This window comes from Protomyctophum parallelum (genome assembly GCF_964188405.1).
Source record: "Protomyctophum parallelum genome assembly, chromosome: 14".
Classification (NCBI taxonomy): domain Eukaryota; kingdom Metazoa; phylum Chordata; class Actinopteri; order Myctophiformes; family Myctophidae; genus Protomyctophum; species Protomyctophum parallelum.
Window position 1 is genome coordinate 40,626,171 of NC_139709.1, and position 16,057 is coordinate 40,642,227.

The 16,057-nt window shown below is 42.2% G+C and overlaps 1 protein-coding gene across 1 annotated transcript in view; it reads right to left on the bottom strand.

Moving 5' to 3' along the window:
- The window catches only part of LOC310870533 (vasoactive intestinal polypeptide receptor 2-like), a gene marked incomplete at its 3' end in the record, with an annotated part of 75,577 nt that overhangs the window by 42,563 nt on the left and 16,957 nt on the right, over positions 1 to 16,057 (bottom strand). The window contains exons 2-3 of the mRNA XM_083781772.1: positions 12,265 to 12,370; positions 2,622 to 2,729 (exon numbers count right to left, since the gene is read on the bottom strand). Coding sequence (XP_083637898.1) covers positions 2,622 to 2,729; positions 12,265 to 12,370 — 214 coding nt within the window. The remainder of the gene's footprint in view (positions 1 to 2,621; positions 2,730 to 12,264; positions 12,371 to 16,057) is intronic.

Genomic DNA, 16,057 nt, shown 5'->3' on the forward strand with positions numbered 1-16,057 from the left:
GGCTGTAGCTGGGGTGAAAGCCCAAGACAAATTTCCCTTGTGGACAATAAAGTTTACCTTGACCTTGATATTGTCACATTTATAAACCTATACTGTATGTTAGTGTGAATCTAGTCGTCTTACAAAGGCAAGATTTTATGTCCGCGATTGGCAAATTCTGCTATATCATGAGCCCGAGGGACAGGACTTCAGACTAATTGGCTAGTTGGAAGAATTGAGGTTATTGGTCTGCTGTCAGCATGCACGATAAATATGGTAAGCATAATAGAATGCGAGTCTATGCGAGACACACACACACACACACACACACACACACGCACACACACACACGTCATTTTTTTTCAATTTGGCTAAAGGAGACAGAACGTCATCACACTCATCAATATGGCCACAGGCTGCCAGTTTGCAACTGTCGTAGATAATGACATACCACATGATCCAAGAATGACGTTATTCTGATCAATGCAGATTTTAACAAAGAGTATTTTGTGTCACTCGCCTGTACAGCCGCAAGGACAATTATTCTGGTAAATTGGAAATCTGAAAAGTCACCTTCACTGAGGCATTGGCTGAATGAACTTTCATCAAACTGTACACCGGAAAAGATACTAGTGTACAATGTAACTAGGAGAAGGCCTGCAACATGAAAATATTTGGGGTAGGTTCTTTGTGGTTCTATACCTTCAATATCCCCTCTTGGTTGATTTCACTATTCTCTACTTTAGTTGTTGTTGTCAAAGGGTGCTGCGGACAATATTGAGTTTGAAGGCTGTGTAGTTTACCTTTCTGGGACAGGGGTTTGGGGTCTGAGTGGTGTCTATGTTTTTTCCTTTTTTGTTTATTTATCACTATCAGTAAGTCTTGTTTAACATATTTTCTCCGTCAAGCTTCAACTACTGTTACTAGAGCGGTGCCCGCGGGGCCTCTACAGCCGTGCTGTTGGGCCCTGGTCGACTTGGAACGACGCAAGTTGGAAATTCATTCCCCACCCAGATATTATGTCTGTCCCTTTTATGCCCATATATGGAGTTCTTTGTAAGGCATGCCCAAATACGCAAAACGTCAGAATGATGTCAGAACAGGCCAGCTCCATGTATGGACACTGGGCAAGGGCCATGTCCAGAGTCCGGGCAGAGGCCTTTTTGGGGCGGTTCTGGACAACCGTGGGTCCGACCGAATCACAGACGCACAGAGACCTGGTGCATTTATAGTTAAGATGTTCCCATAACATGCAGTCAGTGGCGACGACTACGGGGGGGTGCCTGGGAGCTTGGAGCACCCCTGAACAAAATAGGAACACATAGCACCCCGGAGCTTCCCTCCCCCATGACTGTGGTTTTGTCACGTAGTCACACCTTTAGGGACACAGGCATTATTCAAAATAATCATAATGATAATAAACCTGCCATGTAGAGTACAAAAGTTTCCGTACAGTAGCCTTTCTTTCTCACTTGTCTTGAAGTACACAACGTTTCTTTCCCCCGCTGTGGAGGGAGGGGGGCTGGGGGGGGGGGGGGGTTGAAGTATTCGCCTCTACATGCAGTGGCATGTTTCTAAAGTGAGTGCACCGAGGTCCTAATGCACAGAGGTCCTAATGCCATTCACACTTAATCAATGAAAAGACACTCTATCCTATCAGGAAATCCTGACATTTTGTGAACACATTTCCATTTCTTTACCCAAGAGGGACAGAGCTGTCAGTCGATTATATTCCATAACTAGGAGGGACTGCACTGGAATTGCCAGTTGTTTTTTCTAACTGCAGTGGTAAAGCGTACTTAGGATAAAATCACACGGGGTGAGCACCGGACGTGATGAGACTTTAATTTAATAGAGCACTACCAGACGTGATGAGACTAGAGAAACGCCACCAACAAAGCCAGGCCCCTAGCCTAGCCCAAAGTGTCAGTAGGACCCTCTGTTAGATGGAAAATAAAGGTCTGATTCCAATCTCTACAGTTCTTGAACTAACAGTCTGATCAAAGTCTGTCAACATGTGATGTATGCAATATTCTTGTTTCCTATATAACTGTGATTTTGTATATCCTTTCTGTAATGTCCACGCCCACAATCTGGTGATGTCATCAATTAGTAATTCTCAGCACCTGTATTGTTTTGGAGCTCTTTAAGAGCAAGTTCTTTGTCTGTGAAAATCATATACTGTAGCACTGACGAAGGTCTTAGGACCGAAACGTTTGCTTTTTAATTGCACCATGAGCACAGAGCACCATAAGAGCATGATAAAATAAAATAAAAATGTTCTAAGTCTCAGTCTAAGGAGTTTTATTTCTTTTTCTATACGTGGGCGAGTCTTTTCCTGTCAAAGTTTCCCTGCTAGATCATTAGCCAGGATTTCTGCTTGACTCAGCAGACTATGATATGCCATGTAGAGAAAGTTGAGAAACTCTATAGTATGTTTATATTAAGGAGTGACCTAACGTTAGTGCTGCTCCGTGGGAATTTCAATAACAGAACAAGTAAAGAAAACATTAGAAGCTATACTTTACATTAAAGCTACTCATGAGATTGAGTCATTTGTGTAACCAATCTGTACGATACCGTACAAAACAGAATATATGCTTTGGTCCTTTTCCATTCATTTGTAAGTTCATCTGCCTTACCGTTTCTGCCAAATAAGGTCTTGAGCACTCTGGGGCAGGGGATAGTGACTGTCTCGCCGACCTCAGTCTGTTCCCAACAAGCAATGTTATCCCATGATCCTTTGCAACCTGGAAAAGAAAAAAAAACGAAGACAGTGTATTGGTTAGAGAACAAAATCCAGTCCAGTGTCATTTTGAGACTAACCATGAGAGGCCTTTCAAAGATCAAGCAGACAAGGCAGTCGGTCAAAATTCCAAATATGCAACCTCTGACTGATGAATACGATACGGCCTATGGTCTGTGGTCTGTCTATAAAGGTTACGACTATTCAATATATATAATCACTGAATCTGGCTGCTATTCAATCCCTGATGTAACCTGTATTTTAATTGTCACACATTTTGTCACTCCATGAGTGAATACTGTTGAGGGTTTTTTTTACCATCCTGCTTTCTTTCTCCCTTTTCTGTGGCAATTAAAGGTTTTATTTTCAACTTCAAGGACATTATATTTCCCTATGCCTTTCAGAGAACATGATTGCAGAAGAGCAAATTGAAATTATGCCGTATGCTGTGATTGTACAATTTTGGCTTGAGGCCCCAAGTATCATTTGCTTTGGTTTGCATTTCTAAAAACGTTCTAAAATTGTCTAAAGAGAATGCATCTATTGGTCAAACCAATATTTTACATGAACAGATGACAGTAGGGTCAAAGATGGTTTTCCTATACAAAGATGTAACACACATTAGGCTGATGCCAATTATAGTACTTTAGGCATTTAGCAGGCATTTAGGAATTTAGCAGACGCTCTTAATCGTGTATAAAGAATATTAGAGTCTTCATACCTATGTTCAAAAGATACACTGGAGGAGAGGCCGATGATGAGGACACTCTAATCAGTATTGCAATGAACTAAGAGGTTTACTAATTAGTTCCATTCAAATAAAATTAAGTTTAAAGTTTCTAATTAATTTTAACTCAAGAGTAACGCCTTCCCTATACCAGATGAGGTTGGGTGGTCGAGCTTATATTACGTCTCCTGATATAGAGTTCAGTAGTAAAATGGCTTCGGTTATAAAGAACATAAAATGCCTTTTTCTTGAAACTTGATTTTGTAATCAATTTCTCACCCGGTGCCGATTGCCTAAACTGTAATCCTGGGCACTACTCTCCTCTGCCAACCTGGGGAGAGCCCCGAAATGAGCTCATGCTTGGTAAATGGTAAATGGTAAATGGTGCATTTATATAGCGCCTTTATCCAAGGTGCTTTACAGAGATTGTGCATTACATTCACCCATTCACACACACATTCATACACCAATGGCAGCGGAAACCATGCAAGGCACCAACTAGCACATCGGGAGCAATTAGGGGTTCAGTGTCTTGCTCAAGGACACTTCGACAGTAACTCTGGGGGAGCCCGGGTTCGAACTGGCAACCTTACGGTTACCATCCAGGCACTCTACCCCTGAGCCACCACCGCCTTCCTTCAATCATAGAGTATTAAAAGGATAGAGAGAGACTGAACCGGAGCGATAGGCCTAGTCTCTGTCTCTCTCACACATTTGAGGTTACGTTTGATAGCACATTGCACAATGTTTCTAACATCTCCTCAACCTTTGCATCTGAACTTGAACCAGGATTCGTGCACTCCTCGCCCATTGCAGCAGTGAAACACTCATGCAACAGTGCTGGAGCTCAAGTGATGCTTTTTGTAGCACAAAGTACTTCACAACATAAATATTTGACTGAGATATATGGAATGAAAGCGACAGAGAGCAGAAAGGGGGGGGGGTGGCTGTATGAAAAGTCAAAAATAGATTGGCATCTTTTGGGGATTCGTGTAGACTCAAAAAGGTGGTCCAAGTACAGAGCCCAAGTATACAGAGCCAACAGGGGACCTTAGTCTAGTTTAATCGCTTACAGGACAACCAGCTGGTGAAAGTAAACAGGACAATCTGGAGGGGGTTTCGGAGGGGAGGAAGCTGGAAGCTAGTATCTCCCTCCCACCTGCTCTAGTATGATGACGTCGCTGAGACCTTGGATCTCCATATATTTCAATGTTACTAGGGCCTTACCCTTCTATATATGGAAATGATGTAGAGTGTGGGCAATGCGATATAATAGATCAAATTGATTGGGTTTCTGATTGGGGTGGATGGTACGTGATCCTCTTGGTGACTGTGACATCAATACATTTACTGTTAAACCGGGGTTTCTGATTGGGGTGGATGGTACGTGATCCTCTTGGTGACTGTGACATCAATACATTTACTGGTGTAACCGCAAACGGCTGAGGCATAATCCTCCAGCTCAATTCTGCCCTCATTTGTTGCAGCCTCCTTAAAGATCTGCCCATATTCCGTGTTACTTCTGACATTCACTCCTACCCCACAAGGCAAATCATTTTGAATTACCCTATTGTCACACCTCCAAACATCAATCTTTCATCAAATTTAGAGGCCCTCATCTATGGAACTCCCTAGATGCTTCACTTAAATCCACATTATCCTTGCCAATATTCAAAAAACATCTTATTTCTTCCTCTCTGTAGATGACATGTTTTACCTTGATGCGTTATATTTTCTTTTGTGTGTTTGTTGTTGTATTGTTTATTTCTGTTTGTTGTGCAGTCTGTGTTTTTATTTCTTTACTGCACAGCTGCCCCCCTTTGCCAACTTGTAGACGTATGTACTGTTCTTTATGAACTTTTAATCTTTTAAACCAATGACCTCTTCCTACAGGAAAGGATTCCAAATAAGCCAGCTGGCTTCTTCGCTTCCTTGCATTGTATTTTTGTTCTTTGATATGTTATTGTCTATTTTTTGTACTACATGCTAAATAAATAAACCTAAAACCTAATATATGGAGTTCTTTGTCAGGCATGCCCAAATATGGAGTCTATGCAGATGTCAGAATGATGTCAGAACGGGCAGAGGCCTTTTCTGGACAACCGTGGGTCCAACCGACCCGACACCGGGCACTGCACTCCCTGCGGTGGCCAATTGGTACACTGCACTCCCTGCGGTGGCCAATTGGTACACTGCACTCCCTGCGGTGGAGTAGAACACGTGTGCCGAATTCAAAGTCGGTGGGGCGAGCGGTTCTCGAGTTACGTGGATTACACACAGACAGACGTACACTGTACAGACAGACAGACAGAGACTTGGTGCATTTATAGATTTACATGACACTTTTACTGGTGATAGAAAGCACATGATACCTGTCTGTCTGTCTGTCTGTCTGTCGTTAGTCCTATATAGCCCGGATGAATGGGCAATTGGGCATACCGTAGTAGTTGGTTGGTTGTCAGGGGAACATCACAACCAATCGTGTTGAGACAGACACTATAAGTGACTTGAATCATTCGGGCAATTGGGCATACCGTAGTAGTTGGTTTGTTGTCAGGGGAACAACACAACCAATCATGTTGAGACAGACACTATAAGTGACTTTGAATCATTCTTCCTTGGCTCCAAAAACAATTACTTTACAGTTTTGTGTTCTTTCTTTTGGATGTCATAGGCCTTTTAAAGATAGAAGAAAAAACGGAAGTAATTAAATAAATTACTGGCACATTACATTGTTGTTGCCATTTCCAATGCATTTACGTGCATTTACGTGTACGTGTTTACGTATAGGTCGATCATTGTCGACCTATACGTAAATGTGTGTGTTTGTATAATTATGGTAAACTATTTTGTTATTTTCCATAATCTTAGCAAGCATGTAGATGAACAGAATGGAGTCTTGAGGAACTCACCTTGAGGATGTTTAATATAGACAAAGAATAACCTGTCCTTTAAGTACAGGTACAAATTTCTAGTGTGCAGAAAGTCCTGCCCAGTTTTCCAGTCTAGTAAAATGTTGTGGTCACCCGTATAACAATACTTAAGATCTAGTAATGTAAGACTGAAATTCTGCCACAGCCTTTGTTCTCGGGAATGTCCTTGAAGACCTTAACATGCAGTCTCTGCTCTGAAGATGAATGAATGGGATCACACACTAACATTGCAGTCGAGTCCCTTCCTTGTGTAACACTGTCCGAGTTGGGCAATAATGCCACATATTCCTATGAACTCTCCTGTAAAACAACAACCAACCGAACTATAACATGTTTTACTCAAGGCACAGTACAGCAGCACAGATTTATTGGTGGCAAAACCAATTGTTAGACTCCTCAGGTCCTCTGACAAAGGCCTCCTGAATATTCCGGTGACAAAATTAAAAACTAAGGGGGACCGGTCCTTTGCAGTGGTTGCTCCCACACTGTGGAACGCCCTACCCCTATCAATTAAAACTGCAGAGTCTGTTGAAGGTTTCAAGTCCAAATTAAAAACTCATTTATTTAGGTTACATTTTATCTTGTAAACGTTTACTTTTAGTTTGACTATTACTGTTGTCAATTTATGTTTCTGCTCTTACTCTGTGTTGTTTGCTCCTTTGTGCCTGTTTTAACTTGATTGTTTATATTGTTGTTTTTACTGTACAGCACTTTGTAACTTTGTTTTGAAAAGTGCTATATAAATAAAATTTACTTACTTACTTACTTACTTTGAAAATACATCTAAAAAAATCCTAAAAGAAGTCAGAAAGATTTGGAAACAAATAACAGAAAACAGAAACTCAGATTGTCCTTCAGTGACAAACGCTGAGGAAGGCCAAACAGGCGGAAACAAAAGTGATAACGCAAATTGTGATTGGCCGGAATGAGATGACGTATGACGATACAGTAAGAGCAGCCCTCACTTCACACGGGAACCACTTAAACCCTCTGGACCTGAATTGGCTCTGTACTTTCACAGTTTTTTCCACCATCTACAACAAATCTCTATAAATAGTCAATCTACATTACAAGTTCAAAACACGTCACAACGTGGTGTGTTGGATGTTTTGTAAAAATAATTTAAAAGTTAAGTCGAAACTGAACAGAAGTGTAAAATATGGAATTGGATATGCTCAAGTAAAGTAAAAGTACCTCAAAATCTCTGTAGCCTAATCGTTGAAGAAAGCCGTCCCTTTTTTCCTTGAGTATAAATGTAGTTAAATACTGCCCTCCTGGCGTGCTACAACAGTCCTTGGACATCACTGGATCTGTCCACCTCTCCAGGCCACCCTGCCCCTTCAACCTCCCACCCACCTCCCCGCACTTGGGAGTTCACAAACAACATTGAAAAAATGGTGAATGGCCAGCACAGTATTGGACTAAGATTCATTCTGCTATATCTAAATTTGTGTGGAATAGGAAACGCCCACGTCTCAAACTTTCCTTGTTACAGCGGGCCAGAGCTGATGGCGGTCTCTCGTTGCCTAACTTCAAATTATACTATTGGGCTTTCACTAGTCTTCGCCCCCTTTTAAGATATTTCGACTCAACTATAAAGGTTTGTTGGCGAGAGCTTGAGGAGAGTTTGGGTTCATCCTGTTGAATTGAGAGATCTGATCTATTCAAACATAACGAATAGTCAATGCAAAGTTCGCTTTGGGCCAATCATTTCTCAGTTAGTAACAGTGTGGAGAGCGGCTGAAAAATTGCGCAAGATTGATTTGAAATGGAATTTTCTTTCCCCAGTGTTCAACAATGATGGTTTGCTTTTGGACAATCGTCCTATTCATTTTCCCAGATGGAGTTCCAAGGGGATTCATACGTACTTTGGGTGATTTATTTGATGTTAATGGTTTGCGTTCTTTCCAGAATTTATGTGATATTTTTAACTTGCCTGGCAACTCTTTTTTTTTCTATTTACAATTGAGAACTGCCATGAGGACATATGGGGTTCCATGGCAATTCCCTTGCAATGCACCCTTTGCATAGACTTATCTGTGATGTTAGGTCAAGAGGTTTTGTTTCCATATTGTATGATTATTTATTAGAATCTAGTTATGGGACCTTGCCTGTCGATACTGTATGGAGGAATGACATACCAAATCTAGATCCAGATTGGAGCTGGGATACAGTGTGGTCTAATGTTGTCCTGTCTTCTAGGAATCCTGATCATCAACAAATTCATCTAAATTTTGTTCATAGGACATACTTAACCCCCCGTAGATTGTGTGCTATGCGGATTTTAAATAACCACAACTGCACTTTCTGCACTTCGAACACCATAGGTACATTCTTCCATATGGTGTGGGAGTGTCCGAGTGTCCTCACATTTTGGAATTTGGTTGCTACTAACCTTTCGACTATTCTACAAATTAACATCACACCCTCCCCATCTCTATTCTTATTAAATGATGTATCCCAGTTGCCATTAAATAACACCCGTATTCGTGTCTTCTTTGCTGGCGTAACGGCCGCAAAGAAGATGGTTGTTTCGCACGGGAAACCGCCTCATACATTGTCATTTCGCCAATGGGCTTTGACCTTTCTAGATATCATTTATCTAGAAATGTCTACAGCAAGATTGCATGGTGCAAAAGAGGAAAACATTGAGATTTGGTCTGGTATTGCAGATTTGGTTAAGGGCATGGTTTAATCATTATTATTATTATTATTATTATCATTATTTATTTATTTTTTGTTTCCATTGCACAGTAGTAGGAGTAATGACATTTTGTGGCATCTTTGGTCTCGGTGGGGAGGGGTGGGTGGGATTGTTTGTTTTTGTTTTTGTCTTCTTTGCTTTTGCTGTTATGTGTTTTATATGCGTTTTGTTTTCTTTAAGTCATTCATGATGTTAACGTGTCTTATTGTGATTTTTGTCTTAATTAAAAAACATTTGATAACAAAAAAAAAAGAAGGTGAATGTTTGGCATCAAACTCACCCTCACTAGCCCTCGTCCCTCGACCTCTCCCCCACCCCCTTCTGTAGCTCCCCAGGCTCAGCCATGGCACCACCCCCCCCCTCCCTGTGGCTGTCAAGCACAGTGTGTCACAGCTACTGACATCAACACTGGTAAACATAACAACTGCTGTCCTCAGGGTCGTTGCTGCTGTGGAGATGCCATTTGTGACCGTTCCCATATCAAAGCCAAGACAAAAGTGTGTATTTTTGCCACCAAGAGATTATGCAACTTCCCAAATACTGTTCTCCTTATTCTTGTTGACAAGATGTACCCGACCCACACTGCAAACACATCTGATTTTATATCTATTTCATGTCAAGACACTTGTCTGAGTGTCAGCTTTACATTATGTCTTTAGGAATAGTTATTTTGTGTAAATATCAGGCTATTGTTCTTTTTCTATTTCCATTTCCCTCTTTCTCAGTGCTATATCTGGAGGCCATGCCACACAGATGGATTAACTGATTTGAAGATGCACCAGTTGTCTACTCGTCAGCAAAGACTGGACGAGTTTTAGCCTACTTCAGGAAAACTGAAGAAGCTTGGCATGCCCATGGAGCTCATCACTGGTATGGGAACTGTACTGACCTCACACGCAAAGCATTGCAGAGGATCATGCGGACAGCGGAAAACATCAGTGGATGAACTTCTGTCCATCCAGGACATAATTCAACTGACGTTGTGTCAGCAAAGCTTGCAGGCTTATCAAAGAAAGACCCTAGACAACCCAACCACTGACTATGAGTCACTGTTACTTCACAATTGGCTTCGTAACTACAAAGTCACCGGCAGTACTCTGCTAGCAGTGATATGCCTTATTCACATTTCTTTTGATGTCAGTTTTCAGGCTGCCAACTATAGCTAATTGGTAGTGCCTTTATGAGTCTGTCGTGCACATGAATTGTCAAGACGTGAGGTGTCAGGCTTGCATTGGAATGGTGGGGTTTCCCCTCTATTTTAATGTCCTCTTCATTCACAATACACCAGCATAATTATGTCGTTAATTGCTTTCAATTGCATTAGGTATTACTGTATGTAGCCTACTGCTTTCTGATATTTAAGAACTATTCCAACTAATCCACAAATGACGACTATACAAAGCCCTGACACTGCATGTGACTCAGACATATTGGTCATGAACTCTAGATGTTAGGGCCATGTAGCAATCTGAACCTCTAGTAATTGAAAACGGAATACAAATCTCCATCGGTGAGGCCTCTAACCGAACTTCATTGCAATGCTCATCTTGTACATAATATAGGCCTACTGTTCTTAGGACATAATATAGGCCTACTGTTCTTAGGACTTAATTGCAACGCTCATCTTACATTGTTTTGTGGAGGTGTCTCTCTCCACTTGCCAATAAAAGCAGGTGCGTCGGCGACAAAGCAGCAGAGTGCAGACACGTAGGAGGAGGAGGGAGACCCGCACACTGCCACTTGCTCAAGAGCTTTTTATTTAAATAAAAAGCTCTTGAACCAGTGAAAGTGGCAGTGTGCCAGTCTCCCTCCTTCTGTTTAAATGATACAAATGTCAGCTGCCACTACAACACATCAACACCTGATCATTCTAGGGAAAAGAAACAGCTGGTGAAAAAATACTGGTTTACAGGTTATTTTCTACATTTCCTGAAATGTAATAGAGGGCCGAATACCCGAGAGCCGACATATACTTTATATTGACCCTCTGGCAGGGTCGGATCCATTCCAAATTGGATTGTCTGAAATGCAGTTACCCGAAATTACCCGTGAGGATCCGAGCTATATATATTAAACCCTTCAACTATAAAAATAGGTTTAAAAAATAGATAAATGTAATTATTACATTCTAAAGTCCATATTGTCTGGGCTGGGTCTCGTAATGCATCAACATGCCGTCTCTCTCGCTCTCTCTCTCACTCTCTTTGTCTGTCTCTCTCACCCCAATCCCGACAGCGCGCGCGCACGCACGCACGCGCACACACGGCGGCCCCCTTGAGCGAGCGAGGTAAAACGCAAAGCAACGAGCAATGTCGGACTAACCTCGCGTCACCATGTGGGACAGTTTTGTTGTGATTGTCAACACCTCCGGTAAGAATGTCGGTGCAGGCCCAGGCCGTAGCGTAACGGTCTGGGCACCGGACTGGTGATCCAGTCGCAGTGTGCCGCGGGTTCGACTCCCGGACCCGACACGGCCTTTACTGCATGTCATCCCCCCATCTCTCTCCCGTTTCCTGTCAGCCTACTGTCTGTCCCTTCAAAAATCAATAAAAGGCGTAAGCCGCAAAAAAAAAAAAAAAAAAAGAATGTCGTGCACTAAAATGCACTAATATTAGCCTATATGAAAGTTTACAACCCTCCGCTGCGCTGTCTCGAGAGGCGGGGTGCACGTCACTCATAGAGAGCAGTCTCATGTCATGTTGAAGCATATAAACAGAGAACACACTATGGGTCCGGATCTATATTGGATCGGATCGGATCAGCGCCAAACAGTCAAATCCTTCTCAGCTCCATTTCGGACCGGATCCTTTTACGGGCCGTTTCCGGGGCGGGTGCGGCCAAATGGAATGTTTCTCGGATCCGTAGCGGTTCGGTTCATATATCACCGGCCCCGTTTCGGACCTGGACCCGTGCTGCCCTCTAAAATGTAACCCGACAGAGATGATAATATGGTTGTAATGGGAACCTCTTTGTTATTTTTTCCTGTGAGAATGTGTGTTTTGATATTAATGAGTATATTAGTGAGTTGACCTCTGACCTTTGTGCCTCAGTGGACGTGTGGTGGTATTTGTTTTTGGGTATAACAAAACTGTCTGACTCTCAGTCAGTGTATGTTAGCTGAGACTATGACCTCAGTTAGAGGTCAACTGTGTAAAGAGGTGAAGTTGTTGTTGACCTTTGGAGTCGCCAGAGCTCTCCTGCTCCCTCAGCCTGTGCAGACAGTCGGCCTGGTCTCTCTCCAGCTCCAGCATGAAGTTACACGTAGGGTGTCTTCCTGTCACCTACAGGGGGCAGACCAAGGGTAAAGGTCACACAGTAGCATTATGAGTTCATTATTGTGTGTGTGTGTGTGTGTGTGTGTGTGTGTGTGTGTGTGTGTGTGTGTGTGTGTGTGTGTGTGTGTGTGTGTGTGTGTGTGTGTGTGTGTGTGTGTGTGTGTGTGTGTGTGTGTGTGTGTGTGTGTGTGTGTGTGTGTGTGTGTTCGTTTGTCTGTGTTTTGTTAGTAACATTTCATGACAATAACTACAAAAGACTTTCATTCAAACATTAGCTTCCTCCCCATGTCACTTATGTAGGCTTCCTGTTTTAATCACGTGGCCTAACAGAGATTTTCTGCTACAATGCCTTTCTCATGCATTGCCAAATACATATAAATTTCATAGACAGGAAAGAACTTGTTACATTATTGAACCAAACATTAGCCTTTTGAAACACTGACCTTCCCCACGTTTCATTATCTTAAACCTACCGGTAAGTTGCAACACCTATAACTATTAGGTCATTGTGGCTGCTAGCTACTGCCTTGATTTGACCCGAGTTTCTCTCCTGAGTTTCTATAGTCTCAACTCGAATGGCGCTTCTCTACATGACCTGCATGGCACAGTTTTTTCACCCTCTCTACTACCAACTGCACCACACCAGGCCTCAGTGCACTGGCCTTTTATAGCTACTCATCTGGGGTAGTAGGTACTGTACTGCACCTTGGATACTAACTGTGCTGAATGGGTAGAGCTATGCTTTAGGTCCAAAGACAGTAGTAATGTTACTGGAAAGGGAGGCATAACCCTTATAATAATATAATACTTACAGTAAATGCATGTCTGTCTGTCTGTCCATCTCACTGTCTGTCTCTGTCTCTCTCTCTCTCTCTCTCTCTCTCTCTCTCTCAGCTCTCTCTCTCTCTCTCTCTCTCTCTCTCTCTCTCTCTGTGTCTCTAGGACAAATTCTCAAACGTTGTCGAATGCAGTGCTTTGATGTGGTGTCTGTCGGATATACAGTCTACACAAGCTTCCCTCCAGGAACTGCAACTTGAATACATTATGTCGGATGATCAAGTGGGGAAACGTGGTGATCTGGATGCAATCGGCGGAGTTGTGACAGAATAATCATATTAATCACAACTTTGGCCCTTTGGTAAAAACTGAAAATACGCTGAAACAGTAGAAATGCCTCAATAGAAGTTGTGGTTTGGTGGTATAATGAGTCTCTTGTGTGTGTCCCTCATGCTCGCACTATCCATCTGTGTGTGTGTGTGTGTGTGTGTGTGTGTGCGTGCGTGCGTGCGTGCGTGCGTGCGTGTGTGCGTGCGTGCGTGCAGAGGCATGCACTTCAGCAAGAATCATCAGTTATATCCATTTCAAATAGACAACTTGTAAAACATAGTTTTATCGCCAGTCGCTACAAGTTGGAATGAAAGATGGATGTACCAAACGAACTGTTCCAAGAAGTACTTGAAGAAATGTGTCGGATTCATACACCGCATCAAGGCATTCATTGGGTAGGCCCTAAAATGATGACGCCCTTGATCACGGGGAATTTTGGCTACTTCTGATTACGGCTTGTGGTTTCCTGCCTGATGACTACAAACCAGTGAAGTACTACAACAACATAACATATACAGTAAGTTACCATCCGCTCTCGACCGGATCATAAACCCAAAAGGGAATGCTTCTCAGGCTACAGTATGACAGTTGCAGTCAGCAATTGGCACTAAGGTATTTTCAGTGTTTCAAATATGATACCCTTTGAAAAAAGTTTGGACACTACTGGTCTATAGCAGGGGTGCCCACACTTTTTAGACTTGAGTTGGGAGCTACTTTCAAAATGACGGGCTCAACACGATCTACCCACGGAAATAATTATTATACCATTGCTGAAAATAGTTTATAATACCTGGGGGGCTTTAGAATAGCGGAGTTGGCGTTACATATAAGACAAATGCACTTGGAAATTGGAAATAGAAGGGGAGGAAATGGAATAGGCTGGGTTTTTTGTATTTAATTTGTAATGCTACTGACATTTTTGTCATAGAATGCGTATGTGCGCGCACGTATGTGCGCACGTATGCGCGTGTGTAAACGGATTCCAGATCAAATGCCCATTAAGTCACCTTCCCTCCCTCACAAATGCCAGACCTACGCACGCACGCACGCACGCACGCACGCACGCACGCACGCAAGCATGCACGCCAAAATGACATATTATTTAAGTGTGATATATATTAGCATGACAGAGAGGTTATGTCTCCTTTTCAGTTCCCTGGGGAACAAACTACCAGCAGTGAGGCAGGCCAGGAGCATCATGGTTTGCGATAGAAACCTCTGGTGAGTTCATGAAAGTCACTGCGCTACTCAGAAATAACCACAGAAGAAGCTTAATTCAAAGCACAATATTCCAACCCCTGCCTCATTTGAGGAAAGATGAATATTGCTCCGGTCGCTGGAATTTAAAATTTCAAAGAGTCCGTCAGTCTCCCATCACGCACGCAAAAACACAGCGGGCCCTATTTAATTGAGTTTCTTAGTATACTGATGTTTAAAAGAAAAAAAAGGGTTCTGGGGGCATTTCATTTTGTGGTCAAAGAACTGAACTGTCAAAGGAGAGAGAGAGAACACACACATCACACAGTTAAAACAGACACAATAAAGGGAGCAGTTAGTAGACATTTTCATAAAGAACACATGGTTGCTGTTGTTGTTATTAAATACAACCAGAACCATTTTAGAGACTATATTGTATGAAACAAGTTATAGAAGCCCCATTTCCATATCAAATTACAGGATAGGTCCTATGTGTTGTTTTTGATTTTATTTCACCTACTCTCTCCGTGCCAGAAGAAAATCGTAAAATGATTTACCCCGTTTTTTTTTGTACATGCTCCCAATGTTTTACAGTTAAAAAGGAGGAGGGGGAAGGTGGGGGGTGGTGAAGGCAGCGTCCGTTTCCAGCGCTAATTTGATCCTCCCCTCGACAGGAAGAAAAGCTCGGGTACTCTGCTACAGACGCACGCACGAGCTGTCTGTTTGTTTTTATGTGTATAAAATTATTTAAAACGTTTTTATTCAAAATATAAATTTTAATATATATATATTTTTTTATATGTAGGAAAAGAAAATGGGATTGTTACACAAACAGGTCCCAGCCCAGTGTTTGGGAACCACTGATCTAAGCTGTGTACCACACCTACCTGAGAGAGATAGACACGTGTGTGTGTGTGAGTGAGTGAGTGAGTGAGTGAGTGAGTGAGTGAGTGAGTGAGTGAGTGAGTGAGTGAGTGAGTGAGTGAGTGAGTGAGTGTGTGTGTGTGTGTGTGATAGTGACTCACAAAGTGTCTAGGCTAGGGTATAAGTCTAAAGCAGCTGGATTGACTGATGGGGTCTTTCACAGAAATCAATAGAAACATGGCTGAAGGCCATTTCTAAGTTTCTAAACACGCTAGCAGGAAGGCAAGAATCCTTTTTTTGTGAGCTGGATACCAAGAAACAAATATCAGAAGGTTTTCTATGTCACTAAAAGTACAGGATGCTTGCCGTTAGTTGAAGCCAAATTGTCCACATGCTTTATTGCTTTAGCATCAACAAAGAATGCAAAATCGACTTTTTGCTTTGGCGATGTATAAATAAAAAACTTGGCAATGTAAACTATTCGTAAAATGTTAATGTTTTCTCATGCCAGTAAAAAGCCCTTTG